This window comes from Anomaloglossus baeobatrachus, chromosome 6 (assembly GCF_048569485.1).
Source record: "Anomaloglossus baeobatrachus isolate aAnoBae1 chromosome 6, aAnoBae1.hap1, whole genome shotgun sequence".
Classification (NCBI taxonomy): domain Eukaryota; kingdom Metazoa; phylum Chordata; class Amphibia; order Anura; family Aromobatidae; genus Anomaloglossus; species Anomaloglossus baeobatrachus.
In genome coordinates, this window is record NC_134358.1 from 246,845,190 (window position 1) to 246,866,933 (window position 21,744).

Consider the following 21,744-nt stretch of genomic DNA (forward strand, 5'->3'; position numbering starts at 1 on the left):
GGTATTAGCCCTTACAAGGACTAATAGAAACTTCTATCCCTATTCTGTATAGCGCTGTGTATAGAGCGTACACAGCAGTATCGGAGACAGGAGCTACGCCAGCGGTGACTGACACCAAGACGCAGAAGGGAGATAATGGCGTGCTGGAGGAAAATGTCAGTTTTTATAATGCAGGGACATGTGACATGGACATCCTATCAAACATGCCGTTGCTTCTCTGGCTAAAAGTCCACTTAGCTGTGTGTGTGTCTGGGATTGGCTGACATGCTGGCCCGCCCCACTACACGCGCGCGCTTAGGGAAGGAAGACAGGGAAAAAAAAAAAAAATGGCGATCGCCATTATCCAAACAGCAGTGATCTGAATGCGCTGTTCCCGCACACTATACAGCGGAAAGCCAGCTAGTAATTAGCTTGTCTTTTTGCTGCTAGAACCGTTCTCGAACGTATCTAGAACTATCGAGCTTTAGCAAAAAGCTCGAGTTCTAGTTCGATCTAGAACAGCCCCCAAAATCACTCAAGCCGCGAACTGGAGAACCTCGAACCGCGAACCGCGCTCAACTCTACATTTTAGTACTCACTTATCACTAAAATTCAACTATTGGAACAGTTATAAAACCCTAACCTGGTTGATCCACATGAATCAAATTGCAAACTGTTCAAATTTGTGAGGACCTGCGAATTTCACGAACATTCAACTCAAAGTCGTTTCTACGTGGATCAACTTGATCATGTCTAATTTCAAAGGTTCAATCATCATCACATCAATCATCATTATTCTGTGCGGGTGATATTTTTGCCTAAATTGCAAAATATGTCCTTATCGTGAACATGTGCCTTAAAGGTTTTTGCTATGTAATCTGTGGACAGCCTGTTGTGAGAGTTAAAACACAAACACAGAATTCAGCAATATGTCACATACCGCCTCTTGTACTGTTGTTTACTTAAACTGAATGTTTTACAGTATCTCTAGGACATTATCATTGCTGTGATTAGCTAGCTCATGCTATGTTGTCTGACTCCACCCCCATTTGTGGATAGCACCTCACTCACTGTCTATAGCAGGCATCCCCAACCCAGAGGCGATCTACTATAGGTTTCTGGCACTTGTGGCAAGAACTCTGTTTTACGCCCCTGACACGCCCACATCGGGGCCGTGAGGCACTCATTACCAGGCCGGTCTTTGTCTTGGGTGGGATGTCGCGGTGGCAAGACTCGGTTCCGTGACCCCGGCGGTGTTCTTATAAAAAAGGTATTATTTACAAGGAATGATGTTAGTTATTCATGACACCACCTGTGGTACTCAGCCAGAGATAGCCGACGCTGCGAGATTGGGACTGCTGGGGAAGATGGTGACGCAGCTTGGTTGGTACAGCTCTCCATAGGTAGAGCTGGGCCCCAGGGCTGTTGGAGGTAGTAGTCTTTGTAATTGATGGAGGGAGTTAACTTTGGGGTGCTGGACTGAGGACGCCGGTAATAACTGGACAACAGCAAGGGCCGTAGCTTCCTTTATCTTTTACTTTGTAGTTAATGGTACAGGCCCGGGAGACTGGTCCAGCAGGAAATGGAGGTCTGATTAGCCTGGAAGCAATGGAAGGAATCCACCTAGCCAGGTGGGTTGAAGGCCTTCTTTTTAGTGCTATATGTGTGGGTCCCTGCAGCTTGGAGCTACACTGCGACCCTCTTCCTCTTGGTGGTAGTCGTTCTTACCTGTATGGCGGGCAGCGCAAGCCTTTTCTGGGTACCACTCCTTCTGTCACGGCTCCGGGCTCTACTTTGCTGCTTTACCTTTGGGTGTTCTGTGGGGCCAGGACTTGCAATCTCCTGCCCTCCGAGTTTAACTGATGGGGCCTTAGCACCCATGCAGCCTAGGACCCTGGTGTCCTGCTTCCTTCGCTTGGTCCTGTGAGAACTATGTCGCAGCTCTCTTCCCAGAGATCATCTTCTCTCTATTCCTAACTTGTTTTAATTAGTTTCACTTTTTGTGTGTTTTCCTAACTCCTCCTTCAAGCCAGAATGCATAGGGAAGCTCCCCTCAAACCAGGTTCTTGAGCTCCCCCTTCTGGTCCGGAGTAGAGATGAGCGCGGTTCGTGGTTCGTGATTCTCCAGTTCGCGGCTCGTTCGTGATTTTGGGGGCTGTTCTAGATCGAACTAGAACTCGAGCTTTTTTGCAAAAGCTCAATAGTTCTAGATACGTTCGAGAACGGTTCTAGCAGCAAAAAGCAGGGCTTTTTACAGCTACAGTGTGTAGGAGCCATCGCTGGCAGCCTGCCAGAAGCTGGTAACCAAGATAAACATCGGGTATCCAAGCAAACCGCTTTGGTTAGTAACCCGATGTTTATCCTAGTTACATGCAGGAAGCCCACACTTCCCCGCTCAGCTCACTCCGCCCCCTCCTGCCCGTGGCATGTACACACGTACACACACACACACACACACACACACACACACTCTGCACACACACTCTGCACACAAGATCCCGCTCGGCTTACCTGCGGTGATGAAGTCCCGCCATCCCGACCTCAGCGCTGTCACTGTCCTCCATGGCCGCCGCTTGTCACATCACCTTCTCTCGCTTCCGACCCGAGACTGACTAGCGGTGACGTCACGGGCCTCTCGCGATACTTGGCTGTGAAGACGGCGGTCATTGAACTCAGTGACAGGTGCTGTCAGTGTGCTGGAGATCAGCGCAGGTAATGTACCTCGCTGACAGCAGCACTTGTCACCCCCCTGCAGTGACCTGGGCTGACCCATTGATGTTAGCTCAGGTCACTGCACTGCTCTCCCAGCCAATGGGGAACATCCTGCTCTTCATTGACTGGGACAGTGTGGATCGTCATGGCAACCCCTTGGATTACACCAGACCTGGATTTGGTTTTTTTTTCTAATAAATTGGTTAAAGAGGGAATGTATTGGGGAGTGTTTTTTCAAATAAAAATGTGTTTGTCGTGTATTTTTTTTTATTACTGACTGGGTTGGTGATGTCGGGTATCTGATAGACGCCTGACCTCACCAACCCCAGGGCTTGATGCCAGGTGACATTACACATCTGGTATTAACCCCATATATTACCCCGTTTGCCACCGCACCAGGGCGCGGGATGAGCTGGGGCGAAGCACCAGGATTGGCGCATCTAATGGATGCGCCACTTCTGGGGCGGCTGCGGCCTGCTATTTTTAGGCTGGGGAGAGTCCAATAACCATGGACCTCCCTAGTCTGAGAATATCAGACCCCAGCTGTCTGTTTTACCTTGGCTGGTGATCCAATTTTGGGGGGACCCCTACGTGTTTTTTTTTTAAAATTATTTATTTAATTTAAAATAGCAGCGTGGGGTGCCCTCAGTTTTGGATTACCAGCCAAGGTGAGGTTGCCAGCTGTGGTCTGTAGGCTGCAGCCGTCTGCTTTACCCTAGCTGGCTACAAAACTAGGGGGAACCCTACGTCATTTTTTTTTTCATTTTTTTGGCTAAATACAAAGCTAAGCACCTCTTAGTGCCACATGAAAGGCACCAAAGGGTGCAAAATTACAAAATACAGGAGAGAGGGACATTATGTGTCTTTCTGCCATTATAATGACAGAAAAGACTGATATGAAGTGCACAAGCACAAGAAAATCACCAGAGCGCTCTACGCTGTGAAAAGCAGTAGAAAATGGCACTGGAGTGAACATGTGACCGCCTCATGTAGGATGAAGCTATGGATCCTGGGTAAATTTATGCATTTACCCTCCTTCAGTTTTTTTGCAGTACACAAAAAAAACGGAAGGCACACGGATGACAAACAGATGACATACGGACCGTCTACGGAACAGAAACGGATGCCACACGGATGCACCTGTGAAAAAAACGGACTTTTTTGCAGACCGCAAAAATGGATCGGTCGTGTTAATGTAGCCTTATTCTGATCTGCCGTTTATAAACAGCAGGCAGAAATAAGTGAATAGCGCCCCCCAGCGTCAGAAAATCTCCAGGGTTTCAGGGCTAGCTGAGACCCTGGAGATCATGATTCAGGACGGTTTTCCGGTCCCCACTCATGTGATCACAGGTATACACCGTACACCGATGATCACGTTACAGTAAATGACAGCGCCGGTAAAAAATTATTTATCTCCCATCTGGCATGAACAAACACTTCTTCTCCACTTCTCCACTTCTTCTCCACTTCTTCTCCACTTCTTCTCCACTTCCCCACTTCTCCACTTTTTCTCCATTTTTTCTCCACTTCTCCATTTTATCTCCACTTTTTCTCCACTTTTTCTCCACTTTTTCTCCACCTTTTCTCCACTTTTTCTCTTTTTTTTCTCCACTTTTTCTCCACTTTTCTCCACCTTTTCTCCACTTTTTCTCCCCTTTTTCTCCACTTTTTCTCCACTTTTTCTCCACTTTTTTTCAACTTTGTCTCCATTTTTTTCTCCATTTTTTCTCCACTTTTTCTCCACTTTTTGTCCACTTTTTCTCCACTTCTTCTCCACTTTTTCTCCATCTTTTCTCCACTTTTTCTCCACTTTTTCTCCACTTTTTCTCCATTTTTTCTCCACTTTTTCTCCACTTTTTCTCCATTTTTCCTCCACTTTTTCTCCACTTTTTCTCCACTTTTTCTCCACTTTTTCTCCATTTTTTCTCCACTTTTTCTCCACTTTTTCTCCACCTTTTCACCACTTTTTCTCCACTTTTTCTCCACTTTTTCTCCACTTTTTCTCCATTTTTTCTCCACTTTTTCTCCACCTTTACACCACTTTTTCTCCACTTTTTCCTCCACTTTTTCTCATTTTTTTCTCCATTTTTTCTCCATTTTTTTCCACTTTTTCTCCACTTTTTCTCCACTTTTTCTCCATTTTTTCTCCACTTTTTCTCCATTTTTGCTCCACTTTTTCTACATTTTTTTCTCCACTTTTTCTCCACTTTTTCTCCACTTTTTCTCCACTTTTTCTCCATTTTTTTCTCCATTTTTTCTCCACTTTTTCTCCACTTTTTCTCCACTTTTTCTCCATTTTTTTCTCCATTTTTTCTCCACTTTTTCTCCACTTTTTCTCCACTTTTTCTCCGTTCTTTTTCTATGGTCGGTCTACCCATTAGCTCTGCCATGCATAGTGTAGCTCTACACCTACTGCACATGTTACTTTATGATTGACATCTCTTTCATACCAGAGCTGTCTAAGCCTACTCTGACCCCATATTTGTCATTACTATATTGTCCTTGTACTGTATTATGACATTTGTATCATGTGTTTCATTTCCTGCTGTGTTGCAATTTTTTTGCTGCATCCCAATTGTACCTCTACATTGTTCGAGTTTATGTTATTGTTCTCTCACTCTTATGTGATACTGATTATTGTCATTTTTCATGATTACATGCAGATAAGTCCAATCTGACGAAGGCTCAGGCCGAAACGTCATTTGTAACTTGCTTTGGACAAAAACATATATGCTTATGAAAATTTTTTTTTTCTTAATACGGACCAATAAAGAGTGATTTTGCATTACTATCCGTTGTGACTTACTGACTTAGTCTGGGAGATTTAGAGTGCTGAGGTTACTCACTAATTTTATCTATTATTACCTCTGAGCACCTATATACCAATGAGCAGAGCTTCCTCTACAGTAGTTCTCCTGATTAGGCATGCCCTTACCTCATGAGCAGGGCATTGCAGCTTTGGTAGCAACCATTACGACATGGACTCTGCTGCTGTGGACCCGGGGAGATTGAGTGCAGATTCATTGCACCCACACTCCTCACATGAAGGGTCCGCACTCCTAGAAAATGGGGGATACGTTCCCTGAGTGTCACCCCCCATATTCTAGACCAGGGGTCTCAAACTCGTCAGAGTAAGTGGGCCGCATATAAAAAAAATTTAAGGCAGAGGGCCGCATTCCTTTCAAATTTAATACAATACAATATAATTGTTAATTATTTCAACTATTATAACAATGCTACATTAGTATAACAACACTGCTAAGTTTGAACGTAATGGAAATTTTCAGGTGTTTTCCACCTGCTCATTTATTTTAACAATACAGTTTTCAAGTTCAAGTGTGACAAACTCCAGTCTGGCTGCTCAATTGGCTGCGTTTGCCAGATACAAGCATGTTAACTTGGGGTTTGAAATCATGTGCAGTAGCCAATCGCAATGTTGCACGAAGATGCTCATCTGTAAGTCTTGACCGTAATGCTGATTTGTTAAGCTTCATTGAGGAGAAAAACTGTTCGCATACATATGTACTGCCAAACATGGCCATGATCCTGGCAGCAGCTTTAACAAGTTTTGGAAACTTTTCTTGTGAAACAAACTTATAGAAATCTGGAACACCAATGTCCATATACTTCTGTTTCAGAATAGTGTCACACTGCAAGTCAACAAGCTCCATCTGCAGATCTTCTGAAACACAAGAAACATCCACTGCAAATGGTGTGGCAAAGAGTGCAAATTCAGTTTCAAGATCCTGGAAATCATGAAAACGTCGATCGAACTCTTGTAGTAGTTGTAAAATTATATCGGAGTACATTTTCAAACGATCCGGTGTAGTTTGTACCAGTGACTGCATAGCTGAGAAATGAGCCAAATTGCCAGACTGCAACTGTTTGGCCCATAAAGACAACTTACTAGTGATGAGCGAGTACTAAAAAGCTCGGGTGCTCGAAGCTCGGGCCGAGCCTCCCAAGATACTCGTGTACTCGGCCCGAGCAACGAGCCCAATGTTATCCTATGGGAGACCCGAGTATTTTTGTGAAATGACCTCCCGGCAGCATGGAGAAACCCTAAAAATGTCACAAAAGTCTCAGAAGAGTGCTCAAATGACATGGCAACAGCATGGGGAAGACCCCTTGAAGCATTTATCACTCAAAAGTCACAGCTGTGAACAATTTTGTCCGCGTTTTACGCCATTTTTACGGACTCACCAGAAAACCTTCCAAAATGACCCCAAAATGATTTTTCATGGCGGAAATGTTAAGGGCACATACCCAATAGTGAGATAGATCTGGTGTATGTTACTTTTTGAGATCAATACATGAAAGATTTTACGTGAAAACATTGTGTGGCACTCCGATGTCCCTGAGAAGAGACGTACATGAAGGCCTCTTGAGTCTAATGTGCCCATTTTGAGGAAGTGAGTCTTTGTAGTATTTTCCTTTGCCAGGGCAGTCCTAAATTGTGAGGTTCACCAATGCCCCTGCATACAGACGTGCATGAGGGCCTCAAAACATTAAGTGTCCATTGTCAGGAAGTGGGTGTATTATAGTATAGCCCTTAGGCAGGGCAGCCAAAAATTGGGAGGCTCCACATTGTCCCTGGGTAGAGACGTGCATGATGGCCTCAAAACATTAAGTGTCCATTTTAAGGAAGTGGGTGTATTTCAGTATAGCCCTTAGGCAGGGCAGCCAAAAATTGGGAGGCTCCACATTGTCCCTGGGTAGAGACGTGCATGAGGGCCTCAAAACATTAAGTGTCCATTTTAAGGAAGTGGGTGTATTTCAGTATAGCCCTTAGGCAGGGCAGCCAAAAATTGGGAGGCTCCACATTGTCCCTGGATAGAGACGTGCATGATGGCCTTTAAACCTGAAGTGCCCATTGTAAGGAAGTGGGTCTATTTCAGTATAGCCCTTTGCCAGGGCAGCCAAAAATTGGGAGGCTCCACATTGTCCCTGGGTAGAGACGTGCATGAGGGCCTCAAAACATTAAGTGTCCATTTTAAGGAAGTGGGTGTATTTCAGTATAGCCCTTAGGCAGGGCAGCCAAAAATTGGGAGGCTCCACATTGTCCCTGGGTAGAGACGTGCATGAGGGCCTCAAAACATTAAGTGTCCATTTTAAGGAAGTGGGTGTATTTCAGTATAGCCCTTAGGCAGGGCAGCCAAAAATTGGGAGGCTCCACATTGTCCCTGGATAGAGACGTGCATGATGGCCTTTAAACCTGAAGTGCCCATTGTAAGGAAGTGGGTCTATTTCAGTATAGCCCTTTGCCAGGGCAGCCAAAAATTGGGAGGCTCCACATTGTCCCTGGGTAGAGACGTGCATGAGGGCCTCAAAACATTAAGTGTCCATTTTAAGGAAGTGGGTGTATTTCAGTATAGCCCTTAGGCAGGGCAGCCAAAAATTGGGAGGCTCCACATTGTCCCTGGGTAGAGACGTGCATGAGGGCCTCAAAACATTAAGTGTCCATTTTAAGGAAGTGGGTGTATTTCAGTATAGCCCTTAGGCAGGGCAGCCAAAAATTGGGAGGCTCCACATTGTCCCTGGATAGAGACGTGCATGATGGCCTTTAAACCTGAAGTGCCCATTGTAAGGAAGTGGGTCTATTTCAGTATAGCCCTTTGCCAGGGCAGCCAAAAATTGGGAGGCTCCACATTGTCCCTGGGTAGAGACGTGCATGAGGGCCTCAAAACATTAAGTGTCCATTTTAAGGAAGTGGGTGTATTTCAGTATAGCCCTTAGGCAGGGCAGCCAAAAATTGGGAGGCTCCACATTGTCCCTGGGTAGAGACGTGCATGAGGGCCTCAAAACATTAAGTGTCCATTTTAAGGAAGTGGGTGTATTTCAGTATAGCCCTTAGGCAGGGCAGCCAAAAATTGGGAGGCTCCACATTGTCCCTGGATAGAGACGTGCATGATGGCCTTTAAACCTGAAGTGCCCATTGTAAGGAAGTGGGTCTATTTCAGTATAGCCCTTTGCCAGGGCAGCCAAAAATTGGGAGGCTCCACATTGTCCCTGGGTAGAGACGTGCATGAGGGCCTCAAAACATTAAGTGTCCATTTTAAGGAAGTGGGTGTATTTCAGTATAGCCCTTAGGCAGGGCAGCCAAAAATTGGGAGGCTCCACATTGTCCCTGGGTAGAGACGTGCATGATGGCCTTTAAACCTGAAGTGCCCATTGTAAGGAAGTGGGTCTATTTCAGTATAGCCCTTTGCCAGGGCAGCCAAAAATTGGGAGGCTCCACATTGTCCCTGGGTAGAGACGTGCATGAGGGCCTCAAAACATTAAGTGTCCATTGTCAGGAAGTGGGTGTATTATAGTATAGCCCTTAGGCAGGGCAGCCAAAAATTGGGAGGCTCCACATTGTCCCTGGGTAGAGACGTGCATGATGGCCTTTAAACCTGAAGTGCCCATTGTAAGGAAGTGGGTCTATTTCAGTATAGCCCTTTGCCAGGGCAGCCAAAAATTGGGAGGCTCCACATTGTCCCTGGGTAGAGACGTGCATGAGGGCCTCAAAACATTAAGTGTCCATTTTAAGGAAGTGGGTGTATTTCAGTATAGCCCTTAGGCAGGGCAGCCAAAAATTGGGAGGCTACACGTTGTCCCTGGGTAGAGACGTGCATGAGGGCCTCAAAACATTGTTCCCATTGCAAAGGAGCGGGTCTCCTGTCGTTGTAATGTCCATTCTGCAAAGAATGGGCGAAAAAATTTACCACTGGGGGTATACCTGAAACAAAGACCTAACTATTGTAACGGTCATCATGATGGCGCATGAGGAGAAGGAGGAGCAGTCCAGCGATTATCCAAAGTCGAGAAGTGTACCCATGGGTGAGTGGAGGTACATGGCAAACTTTAAATTCCGCTCTCATTTGCTGGTGGTGTGGTGAAGTCTGGCCCAATCCAACCCTTGTTCATCTTTATCAGAGTCAGCCTGTCAGCATTTTCAGTTGACAGGCGGGTGCGTTTATCTGTAATGATTCCACCTGCGGCACTAAAAACACGCTCTGACAAAACGCTAGCAGCAGGGCAGGCCAGGACTTCCAAGGCGTAGAGAGCCAATTCATGCCACGTGTCCAGCTTGGATACCCAATAATTGTAAGGCACAGAGGAATGTCGGAGTACAGTTGTTCGATCTGCAAGGTACTCCTTCAGCATCTGGGCAAACTTAGGATTTCTTGTGGCACTACCCCGCACCTCAGGGGCTGTGGTACGTGAGGGGCTGAGAAAACTGTCCCACATCTTAAAGACTGTTCCCCTACCTCTGGCGGATTGGACTTGTGCCTCTCTCGGCTGTACGCCTCGGTTGTCCACTGATTCCTGACCTATGCCGCTAGCGTTTTGTGAGGGGAATGCTTTGCCTACTTCCGTGAGTATGGCCTTCCGAAACTGCTGCATTTTGGTTGACCTCTCATCCACGGGAATAAGAGACAAAAAGTTCTCCTTGTAGCGTGGGTCTAACAGTGTTACCAACCAGTAATGATTGTCGGCCAAGATGTTCTTAACGCGAGGGTCACGAGACAGGCAGCTTACCATAAAGTCAGCCATGTGCGCCAGACTCTTAACAGCCAGGACTTCAGTAGCCTGACCAACAAGATGACTGAACATGCTGTCCTCCTCCTCCTCCTCCTCCTCCTCCTCCTCATCTACCCTGTCCTCTGGCCAGCCACGCTGAATCGAGGATATGACTGGTGTGCATGTCATATCCTCAATTTGGCCGGAGAGTTGCTCCATGTCTTCATCCTCCTCCTCGTCATAGTCCTCCACTGCACGTTGTGATGAGACGAGGCTGGGCTGTGTGTTATCACCCACACCCACTACTGTTTCTTGCTGCAACTCATCGCGCTCCGCCTGCAATGCATCATGTTTGTTTTTCAAAAGGGACCGTTTTAGAAGGCAGAGTAGCGGTATGGTGACGCTAATAATGGCGTCATCACCACTCACCATCTTGGTGGAGTCCTCAAAGTTTTGGAGGATGGTACATAGGTCTGACATCCATCTCCACTCCTCAGGTGTTATGTGTGGAGTTTGACCCATTTCCCGACGGCTTAGGTGATGCAGGTACTCAACAACTGCCCTCTTCTGCTCACATATCCTGACCAACATGTGCAGAGTTGAATTCCAACGCGTGGGGACATCACACACCAGTCTGTGAGCCGGAAGATGCAAACGGCGCTGAAAGCCGGCAAGGCCGGCTGAAGCAGTAGGTGACTTTCGAAAATGTGCAGACAGGCGGCGAACTTTTACCAGCAGATCAGACAGCTCTGGGTATGACTTTATAAACCGCTGAACCACGAGGTTGAGCACATGGGCCACGCATGGAACATGTGTCAGCTGGCCTCGCCTCAAAGCCGCCACCAGGTTCCGGCCATTGTCACAAACGACCTTTCCTGGCTTTAGGTTCAGAGGTGTGAGCCAGTGATCTGCCTGCTGTTTCAGAGCTGTCCACAGCTCTTCTGCATTGTGGGGTTTGTCACCTATGCAGATTAGCTTCAGCACAGCCTGTTGCCGCTTCGCCGAGGCAGTGCTGCAGTGCTTCCAGCTTGTGACTGGTGTGGAGGGCACAGTGGATGAGGATGCGCAGGAGGAGGAGGAGGCTGAAGAGCATGACATTCCGGAGCTGTAGAGTGTGGGTGAAACACTGACTGAGGTAGGGCCTGCAAACCTTGGTGTGGGAAGGACGTGTTCCGTCCCTCGCTCAGACTGGGTCCCAGCTTCCACAATATTAACCCAGTGTGCCGTCAACGAGATGTAGCGGCCTTGCCCACAAGCACTTGTCCACGTGTCTGTGGTTAGGTGGACTTTGGGTGAAACAGCGTTGTTCAGGGCACGTGTGATGTTTTGTGACACGTGGTTATGCAACGCGGGGACGGCACACCGGGAGAAATAGTGGCGGCTGGGGACCGAGTAACGTGGGACAGCTGCCGCCATCAGGTCACGGAATGCTTCTGTCTCCACCAGCCTAAAAGGCAACATTTCCAGCGCAAGCAGTCGCGAAATGTTAGCATTTAGAACTGTGGCATGTGGGGTGTTGGCAGTGTATTTGCGCCTGCGTTCAAAGGTTTGCTGAATGGATAACTGAACGCTGCGCTGGGACAAGGACGTGCTTGATGATGGTGTTCTTTCTGCGTAGGCAACTGCAGGTGCAGGAGTGGAGGAGGCTTGTTCGCAGGCAGCATGGACAGAGGATTGGCTCGCATGCACAACCAGCGAAGACGTAGCAGTGACATCAGCAAGCACTGCTCCTCGACTCTGTTGTACTTCCCACAAAGTCGGGTGCTTGGCTGACATGTGCCTGATCATGCTGGTGGTGGTCAGGCTGCTAGTTTTGGTACCCCTGCTGATGCTGGCACGGCAGGTGTTGCAAATGGCCTTTTTTGAATCATCTGGATCCAACTTAAAAAACTGCCAGACTCGTGAAGACCTAACATTTGTACAGGCACCTTGTGTCGTCGTGTTGTTACGGGGAACGGTTGCCTGACTTCTGCCTGGGACCACCACCCTGCTTCTTACTGCCTGTTGTGATGCTACGCCTCCCTCCCCCTGTGCACTGCTGTCCTCGCTCTGCATATCCTCCTGCCAGGTTGGGTCAGTTACTGGATCATCCACCACGTCGTCTTCCTCTTCCGCACCCTGCTCCTCCTCCTGACTTGCTGACAATTGTGTCTCATCATCGTCCACCACTTGTTGAGACACGTTGCCAACTTCGTGAGAACGTGGCTGCTCAAATATTTGGCTATCTGTACAGACGATCTCCTCATGACCCACTTCAATATGAGCTGGCGAGAGGCCAGAATGTGTGAATGGAAACGTGAACAGCTCTTCCGAGTGTCCAAGTGTGGGATCATTAATGTCCGAGGAGGACGTGTACTCAGCCTGGTGGTAGGAAGGAGGATCAGGTTCAGAAATGTGCGGTGCAGTATCACGGCTACTGACACTTGACCGTGTGGAAGACAGAGTGTTTGTGGTGGTGCCAATCTGACTGGAAGCATTATCCGCTATCCAACTAACAACCTGTTGACACTGGTCTTGGTTCAAGAGCGGTGTACTGCTGCGGTCCCCAAGAATTTGGGACAGGACGTGCGAGCGACTAGATGTGGCCCTTTGTTGTGGCGAAATTAGAGCTTGCCCACGACCTCGGCCTCTGCCTGCACCACCATCACGTCCACTTCCTTGTTCCTTGCCAATGCCCTTGCGCATTTTGCAATGCTGTGCACTGCTGACGTGTATATTCACTACTTGTGCGTTATATCAAAGTTTCTGGAAATTGCACACCAGTGCACCTGTACGCTGCCACCAACAGGCACACACGTGCGGTTTTAAAAACCAAGCACGGACGCAATAATAACCTAACACAGGTTTTAGGAGCAAAAATTAAGAACTCTGACACTATCAGCCACTGCTGACTGACGTGTATTATACACTACACTTGTGCGTTATATAATAGTTTGGTAAACGCACACCAGTGCACCTGTACGCTGCCACCAACAGGCACACACGTGCGGTTTTAAAAACCAAGCACGGACGCAATAATAACCTAACACAGGTTTTAGGAGCAAAAATTAAGAACTCTGACACTATCAGCCACTGCTGACTGACGTGTATTATACACTACACTTGTGCGTTATATAATAGTTTGGTAAACGCACACCAGTGCACCTGTACGCTGCCACCAACAGGCACACACGTGCGGTTTTAAAAACCAAGCACGGACGCAATAATAACCTAACACAGGTTTTAGGAGCAAAAATTAAGAACTCTGACACTATCAGCCACTGCTGACTGACGTGTATTATACACTACACTTGTGCGTTATATAATAGTTTGGTAAACGCACACCAGTGCACCTGTACGCTGCCACCAACAGGCACACACGTGCGGTTTTAAAAACCAAGCACGGACGCAATAATAACCTAACACAGGTTTTAGGAGCAAAAATTAAGAACTCTGACACTATCAGCCACTGCTGACTGACGTGTATTATACACTACACTTGTGCGTTATATAATAGTTTGGTAAACGCACACCAGTGCACCTGTACGCTGCCACCAACAGGCACACACGTGCGGTTTTAAAAACCAAGCACGGACGCAATAATAACCTAACACAGGTTTTAGGAGCAAAAATTAAGAACTCTGACACTATCAGCCACTGCTGACTGACGTGTATTATACACTACACTTGTGCGTTATATAATAGTTTGGTAAACGCACACCAGTGCACCTGTACGCTGCCACCAACAGGCACACACGTGCGGTTTTAAAAACCAAGCACGGACGCAATAATAACCTAACACAGGTTTTAGGAGCAAAAATTAAGAACTCTGACACTATCAGCCACTGCTGACTGACGTGTATTATACACTACACTTGTGCGTTATATAATAGTTTGGTAAACGCACACCAGTGCACCTGTACGCTGCCACCAACAGGCACACACGTGCGGTTTTAAAAACCAAGCACGGACGCAATAATAACCTAACACAGGTTTTAGGAGCAAAAATTAAGAACTCTGACACTATCAGCCACTGCTGACTGACGTGTATTATACACTACACTTGTGCGTTATATAATAGTTTGGTAAACGCACACCAGTGCACCTGTACGCTGCCACCAACAGGCACACACGTGCGGTTTTAAAAACCAAGCACGGACGCAATAATAACCTAACACAGGTTTTAGGAGCAAAAATTAAGAACTCTGACACTATCAGCCACTGCTGACTGACGTGTATTATACACTACACTTGTGCGTTATATAATAGTTTGGTAAACGCACACCAGTGCACCTGTACGCTGCCACCAACAGGCACACACGTGCGGTTTTAAAAACCAAGCACGGACGCAATAATAACCTACTAACAGGTTTTTTTGGGGAGCGACAATTACAGTACAGACAAGTCAGACACTATCTGGACTGTTTTACACTGTGTACACCAGCCCCAGATATGAAGGCTGGTATACGGTCACCACTACCCTGCCTGCCTGCCTGCCTGTATACTGCTACAATAGTCCTGACAAGGACTCTTTTGGTCACTAGCCTGTATTCAGACCTGGCTATACCCTGCCTGTATATAGCAACAATAGTCCTGAGAAGGACTCTGCTACTGTACTCCGACCTGGCTATACCCTGCCTGCCTGTATACAACTAGAATAGTCCTGAGAAGGACTTTTGGTCACACTGTTTGCAGCCCTGCAACTGAAAAAGCTATAAAGGGCCGCAAAGCTTTCCCTGAATCAGCGACACTCTCCCTACACTCACTGTCAGAATAGCTGTGAGCAGAGCACAGCGCGCCGGCCGATATAAAGGCTCGGTGACGCTGTGCAGGCCGGCCAATCACTGCAATTCCACAACTAACAGGGCTGTGGCATTGCAGTGGTCTGCCAGCCAATCCCTGCATGAGGGCTGGCTCCCAAAAGAGCGCCAACATGCAGAAATGAAGACCACGAGTAAAGCACGAGTATCGCGAGATTACTCGGTCCCCGCCGAGCAGCCCGAGTACAGTGATACTCGTGCGAGTACCGAGTAGTGACAAGCATGCTCGCTCATCACTACAACTTACATTTGAATGCTTTGACACTGTCAAACATTATTGTAATTATGTGCTTTTGGCCTTGGAGCTTCAAGTTGAGTTCATTGAGATGTTCTGTGACATCAGTTAGAAACGCTAAATCAGATAGAAAAGCTGGGTCAGAAAGTTGGAAGACATCATTATCTTTCAATGCCATAAAAAGCGCTATCTCCTCTCTTAACCCCTTCAGCCCCCAGCCTGTTTTCACCTTAAAGACCTGGCCATTTTTTACATTTCTGACCAGTGTCACTTTGACAGGTTATAACTCTGGAACGCTTCAACGGATCCTGGCAATTCTGAGATTGTTTTTTCGTGACATATTGTACTTCATGTCAATGGTAAATTTAGGCCGATATTTTTTGCGTTTATTTGTGAAAATTTTGGAAATTTGGCGAAAATTTTGAAAATTTTGCAATTTTCAAAATTTGAAATTTTATGCCCATAAATCTGTGTGATATGTCACACAAAATAGTTACTAAATAAACTTTCCCACTTGTCTACTTTACACCAGCGTAATTTTCGAAACAAATTTTTTTTCCGTTAGGAAGTTAGAGGGGTTCAAAGTTCATCAGCAATTTTTCATTTTTCCAACAAAATTTACAAAAAAAATTTTTTAGGTACCACATCACATTTGGAGTGACTTTGAGAGACCTAGGTGACAGAAAATACCCAAAAGTGACCCCATTCTAAAATCTGCACCCCTCACACTGCTCAAAACTACATCCAAAAAGTTTATTAACCCTTTAGGAGCTTTACAGCAACCAAAGCAATGTGGAAGGAAAAAAATGAAAATTTTACTTTTTTACACAAATATGTTACTTTAGCCATAAAATTTAGCATTTTCACAAGGGTATCAGGAAAAATGCACCATAAAATTAATTGTGCAATTTCTCCTGAGTACACCGATATCTCATATGTGGGGGAAATCAATTGTTTGGGCGCACGGCAAGGCTCGGAAGAGAAGGAGCATCATTTGAATTTTTGAAAGCAAAATTGTCTGGAATAATTAGCAGATGCGATGTTGCGTTTGGAGACCCCCTGAGGTGCCTAAACAATGGAGCTCCCCCACAAGTGACCCCATTTTGGAAACTAGACCCCTCATGGAATTTATCTAGATGTTTATTGAGCACTTTGAACCTCTGGGGGCTTCACAAAAGTTAATAACTTTGAGCCGTGAAAATAAAAAAAAAAAAAAATTACCACGAAATTGTTACTTCAACCAGGTAGCTTTTTTTTCCACAAGCGTATCAGGAAAAATTGCAACATAAAATGTATTGTGCATTTTCTCCTGAGTACACAGATACCTCATATGTAGTGGAAATCAAATGTTTGGGCGCACAGCAGGGCTCGGAAGGCAAGGAGCGACATTTGACTTTTCAAACGCAAAATTGTTTGGAATCGTTAGTGGATGCCATGTTGTGTTTGGAGACCCCCTGAGGTGCCTAAACATTAAAGCTCCCCCACAAGTGACCCCATTTTGGAAACTAGACCCCTCATTGAATTTATCTAGATGTTTACTGAATACTTTGAACCCCTGGAGGCTTCACAAAAGTTTAGAATGTTCAGCCGTGAAAATATATATATTTTTTTTTTACCATGAAATTGTTATTTCAACCAGGTAGCTTTTTTTTCCACAAGGGTATCAGAAAAAAATGCACCATAAAATGTATTGTGCAATTTCTCCTGAGTACACAGATACCTCATATGTGGTGGAAAGTAATTGTCTGGGCACACGGCGGGGCTCAGAAGAGAAGGAGCGCCATTTTACATCAAAATTGGTTGGAATTATTAGCGTACGCCATGTTGCGTATGGAGACCCGCTGAGGTGCCTAAACAATGGAGCTCCCCTACAAGTGACCTCATTTTGGAAACTAGACCCCCATGGCATAAATCTACATGGGTAATGAGCACTTTGAACCCTCACGTGCTTCATACATTGAGGCATAAAAACAAAAAAGTACTTTTTTTTTCCACAAAAATGTTATTTTAGGCTCAATTTTTTAATTTTTACAGGGGTATCAGGATAAAATGGACCGCAAAATTTGTTGGGCAATTTGTTCTGAGTACGCTGATACCTCATATGTGGCAGAAAACCACTGTTTGGGCGCACGGCAGAGCTCCAGAGGGAAGGAGCGTCATTTGACTTTTTAAATGGAAAATTAGCTGGAATTGTTAGCCGCACCATATTGCGTTTGGAGATCCCCCTGATGTGCCCAAACAGTGGAGCTCCCCCACATGTGACACCATGTTGGAAACTAGACCCCCCCATACAAAAAAATATTAGTTTGGCAAAATAAAAAATACAGACGTCAGTAAAAAAAAAAAAAATATATATATATAGATATATATATATATATATATATATATATATATATATAATGAGCGCCTGCAACTGACACTAAAGCAAGTGCCACACGTGAGAGCAATGCACAAATCTCGCATCGCATCACCCGACATAGCCGCACACTCCTGTCTGGAAGAGAGCGACCGTGCCGGATGATGCAGAGTGAGGCTTGTGCATCGCTCTCACATGTGGCACTGGGCTGACCCTTACAATATTCAGTAAAAAATACTGTAGTTGACGATTACTACAGTATAATTTTACTGGCCCTACACTAAGTTTATTTGTATTTCTTTCTTAGTTTACATAAAGAAAATTAGGATGAATGCACGGATGTGCTGCAAAAAGGGGGGAGACTAGGTGGGATGGAAAAAAGATGGATGGAGGATAGAAGAGGGCGCAACGGATGCAGGAGCAGCGGAGGATGGGATAGGGGGCGCGGCGGAGGATGGGAGAGGGGGCGGCGGAAGATGGGAGAGGGGGCGGCGGAAGATGGGAGAGGGGGCGCGGTGGAGAATGGGAGAGGGCGCGGCGGATGGAGGAGCGGCAGAGGAAGGGGGGGCGAGGGGAAAGGTGGAATGGGAGTGGGAGGTGAGATTGGGGATAGCTACCTTACAGAATGGATCTAGGCAGCAGGATTGCAGCAGATCCGGGAGGGGGGAGAGGGGGAAGAGGATTAAGGGGATGGGAGAGAGCAGGCAGCAGATCAGGGAGGGGTCAGAGGCTGATGGGGGAGTGAGGTGGCAGATGCAGGGGCGACGAGGCTGATGGGGGAGTGAGGTGGCAGATGCAGGGGCGCAGAGGCTGATGGGGGAGTGAGGTGGCAGATACAGGGGCGAAGTGGCAGATGCAGGGACGCGGCGGCTGATGGGGAGAGTGTGGCGGCTGATGCAGGGGCGGTGGAGCGGCTGATGGGGAGAGTGCAGTGGCTGATGGGGAGAATACATTGGCAGATGCAGGGGCAGTGGAGCGGCTAATGGGGAGAGTGCAGTGGCTGATGGGGAGAGTGCAGCGGCTGATGGGGAGAGTGCGGCGGCGCGGCTGATGGGGAGAGTGCGGTGGCTGATGGGGAGAGTGCGGCGGCTGATGGGGAGAGTGCGGCGGCTGATGGGGAGAGTGCGGCGGCTGATGGGGAGAGTGCGGCGGCTGATGCAGGGGCGGTGGAGCGGCTGATGGGGAGAGTGCAGTGGCTGATGGGGAGAGTGCAGCGGCAGATGCAGGGGCGGTGGAGCGGCTGATGGGGAGAGTGCAGTGGCTAATGGGGAGAGTGCAGCGGCAGATGCAGGGGCGGTGGAGCGGCTGATGGGGAGAGTACAGTGGCTAATGGGGAGAGTGTAGCGGCAGATGCAGGGGCGGTGGAGCGGCTGATGGAGAGAGTGCAGTGGCTGATGGGGAGAGTGCAGTGGCTGATGAGGAGAGTGCAGTGGCTGATGGGGAGAGTGCAGTGGCTGATGGGGAGAGTGCAGTGGCTGATGGGGAGAGTGCAGCGGCAGATGCAGGGGCGGTGGAGCGACTGATGGGGAGAGTGCAGTGGCTGATGGGGACAGTGCAGCGGCAGATGCAGGGGCGGTGGAGCGGCAGATGCAGGGGCGGTGGAGCGGCAGATACAAGCAGGCAGCAGAAAGAAAGCAGTGGCGTCAGATGCAGGGGGGGCGCAGCGTGAGAGCAGTAGCGTCAGATGCCTCCATGCATCTGACGCCGCTGCACCCCCCCTGCATCTGACGCCACTGCTTTCTTACTGCTGAGTAGCGGCGTAACATGCAGGGGCGCAGCCGGAAAGTAGCGGCGTCACATGCAGGGGGACAGTAGCGGCGTCAGATGCAGGAGGACAGTAGCGGCGTCAGATGCAGGGGCGCAGCGGGAGAGCAGGGGCGAAGCACATGGAGCAGGGCAGCGGTGGATCGGGGGCTGTGACTCACAGATGGGCGCCCGCAGGGATCGCTCTCCTCAGATTCCACGGAGGGAGAAGTTAAGGAGAGCGATCTCCTACAGCGAGCTCACCCGGTCCCAGATGCACGGTACTGCTTGGAGAGATGGGTCACAAGGCCGATCTCTCCAATCAGAGCTGGGGGCAGGTGCAGTAAAGCACACTGAGCTCCAGCCAATGGCCAGTGCTGCAGCTGCACTGACATAGCTGGATTTCAATGCTTCAGCCATTTTCAATGGCTGAAACATAACACTGGCTGTGATTGGCTGAGCGGCGTTCGTCAGCCAATCACAGCCTCCGTAGGTCCGGGAAGGAGACACCACCCCTCCTGAGGTCAGGTACAAGTCCTCTCCTTCCCGAATCTACAGTTTTTTAAAACCAATGGCGGTGCCCGGTGCTCTGGTGCCGCGATTCCGCCATGACGGATGTATCCGTCATGGGTCTTTAAGTACCAGGGCACCATGACGGCTAGATCCGTCAAAGGTCATGAAGGGGTTAAAGAAAAAAATCTTTTCAACACTCTTCCGCGGCTCAGCCATCTGACTTCAGTATGATACAGCAAGTCTCCATATTCGGTGTCCATATCAGACAAGAATGAAGTAAACTGCCTATGATTAAGACCTCTTGCCCGTATAAAATTCACTGTCTTAACCACAAAGTCCATCACTTCTTTCAGTTGTACACTTTTTCCACACAGTGATTCTTGATGCAGAATGCAGTGTATTGCACTGAAAGGACCCGACAAAGAAAGCTGGTTTTGTTTTGCTTTCAATAATCCCACAACACCGATGTTTTCAGAACACATTGCTGGTGCACCGTCGGTTACCACGGACACAAGTTTATCCCATGGCAGTCCTGCTGTATTGATACAATCTTCAAGTTCTTTAAAAATGTCACGACCAGTTGTTGTGCCTTTCATAGGTAATAAGTCTAAAAATTCCTCGATTATGTTTAAGTTTTCATCAACCCCACGAATGAACACAGCACAGTATGCTGTATCCGTTACACCAGTACTCTCGTCAAGTGCTATGGAAAATGCTTCAAAACTTTGTGCTGCTGTAATGAGTTGCTGATGAATGTTACTAGCAGATTCAGTGATTCTACTAGCAACAGTATTCGCGGACAAGCTTATGCCTTCGAATAGTTTTGTTTTGTCTGGACACAAAATTTCACTTGCCTTTACAAAACAGTCTTTAATGAACTGACCCTCAGTAAATGGTCGTGAATATTTTGCTATCATGTTACTGAGGACAAAACTTGCTTTCAACGAAGATTCACTTGCCTTGTTAATACTTGAGAAAAGGTTTCGCTGTTTTTTAAGTGATGCTTTCAGCTGCTGAACCTTTTCATCTCGTAGTTTGCCAGACAGTGCTTCATACTGTTCTCCGTGGTGCGTCATGTAATGTCGTCGCACATTGTAGTCCTTAAGCACTGCGATAAATTGAAAACAAATCAAACACTGGACTTTCGCTCCAACCTCTGTGACAAAATATAGCTGTTCCCACTTGTCCTGAAATATTCGTTTTTCCTCAGCAATCTTGCGCTTTTTTGATGACATTGCAGATGCCATTTATGATTTGAAGGGGTTCTCTGTGAATTGAAAAATGTCTGTTAGCATCTCGGTCCTTCCCCCTTAGAAATGCATACTCTACTGGCCATATAGAAATATTGAGACTCTGTCCTTATATATAGTCTGGTGCCCCAGCTTCAGTGCTCCAGCAGCTGCCAGGACTAAGCACTGTATGGGCAGACCACAGCAGCCTAGTACATTTGTTAGTGGCTGCAAATTACGGCAGCACATTCACTTCAATGGGAAAAAAACGTAGTACACGTATGTGATCACTAATACATGAGGGTGCTGTTTTGCTCATTTGTCGCTTTGTTCTGTCCACTTCCAGAGCAGTTCTCAGCTGATCTTGGCCATTAGGCTGTGGTATCCAAGCAGTTAATTAGCAGCAATATACTGCAGAATTTCTTTCAATCACCCAATGAGGGCTCGCAGGGTCCCCTAACCACGGGCTGATGGCTCAGCAATGAACTCGATTGACTTCTGACTTTCATTGTTAGTCTGAGCCTGCTTGTCGCTCTGGACAGATGCTTGCTGAGTGTCGCAGAGCTGACATTGCTCTGCCTGTGAACTAACTCGGACTGAAGATGGAGTCATTAAATGTGTTTTTTGTTTAATTTGTAATAAAAAAAATCTGTTTTTTTTTTAATGTTTTCT

At 47.2% G+C, this 21,744-nt stretch overlaps 1 protein-coding gene across 1 annotated transcript; it reads right to left on the reverse strand.

Moving 5' to 3' along the window:
* Window positions 1-6,023: 6,023 nt before the first annotated feature.
* Window positions 6,024-21,090, reverse strand: LOC142243878 (general transcription factor II-I repeat domain-containing protein 2-like). The gene is made up of 3 exons (XM_075316077.1): window positions 20,142-21,090; window positions 15,244-15,348; window positions 6,024-6,541 (listed from the first exon to the last, which is right to left on the reverse strand). Exons 1-3 carry the CDS (start codon window positions 21,088-21,090, stop codon window positions 6,024-6,026), a joined length of 1,572 nt encoding a protein of 523 aa, XP_075172192.1.
* Between the last annotated feature and the right edge of the window lie 654 nt (window positions 21,091-21,744).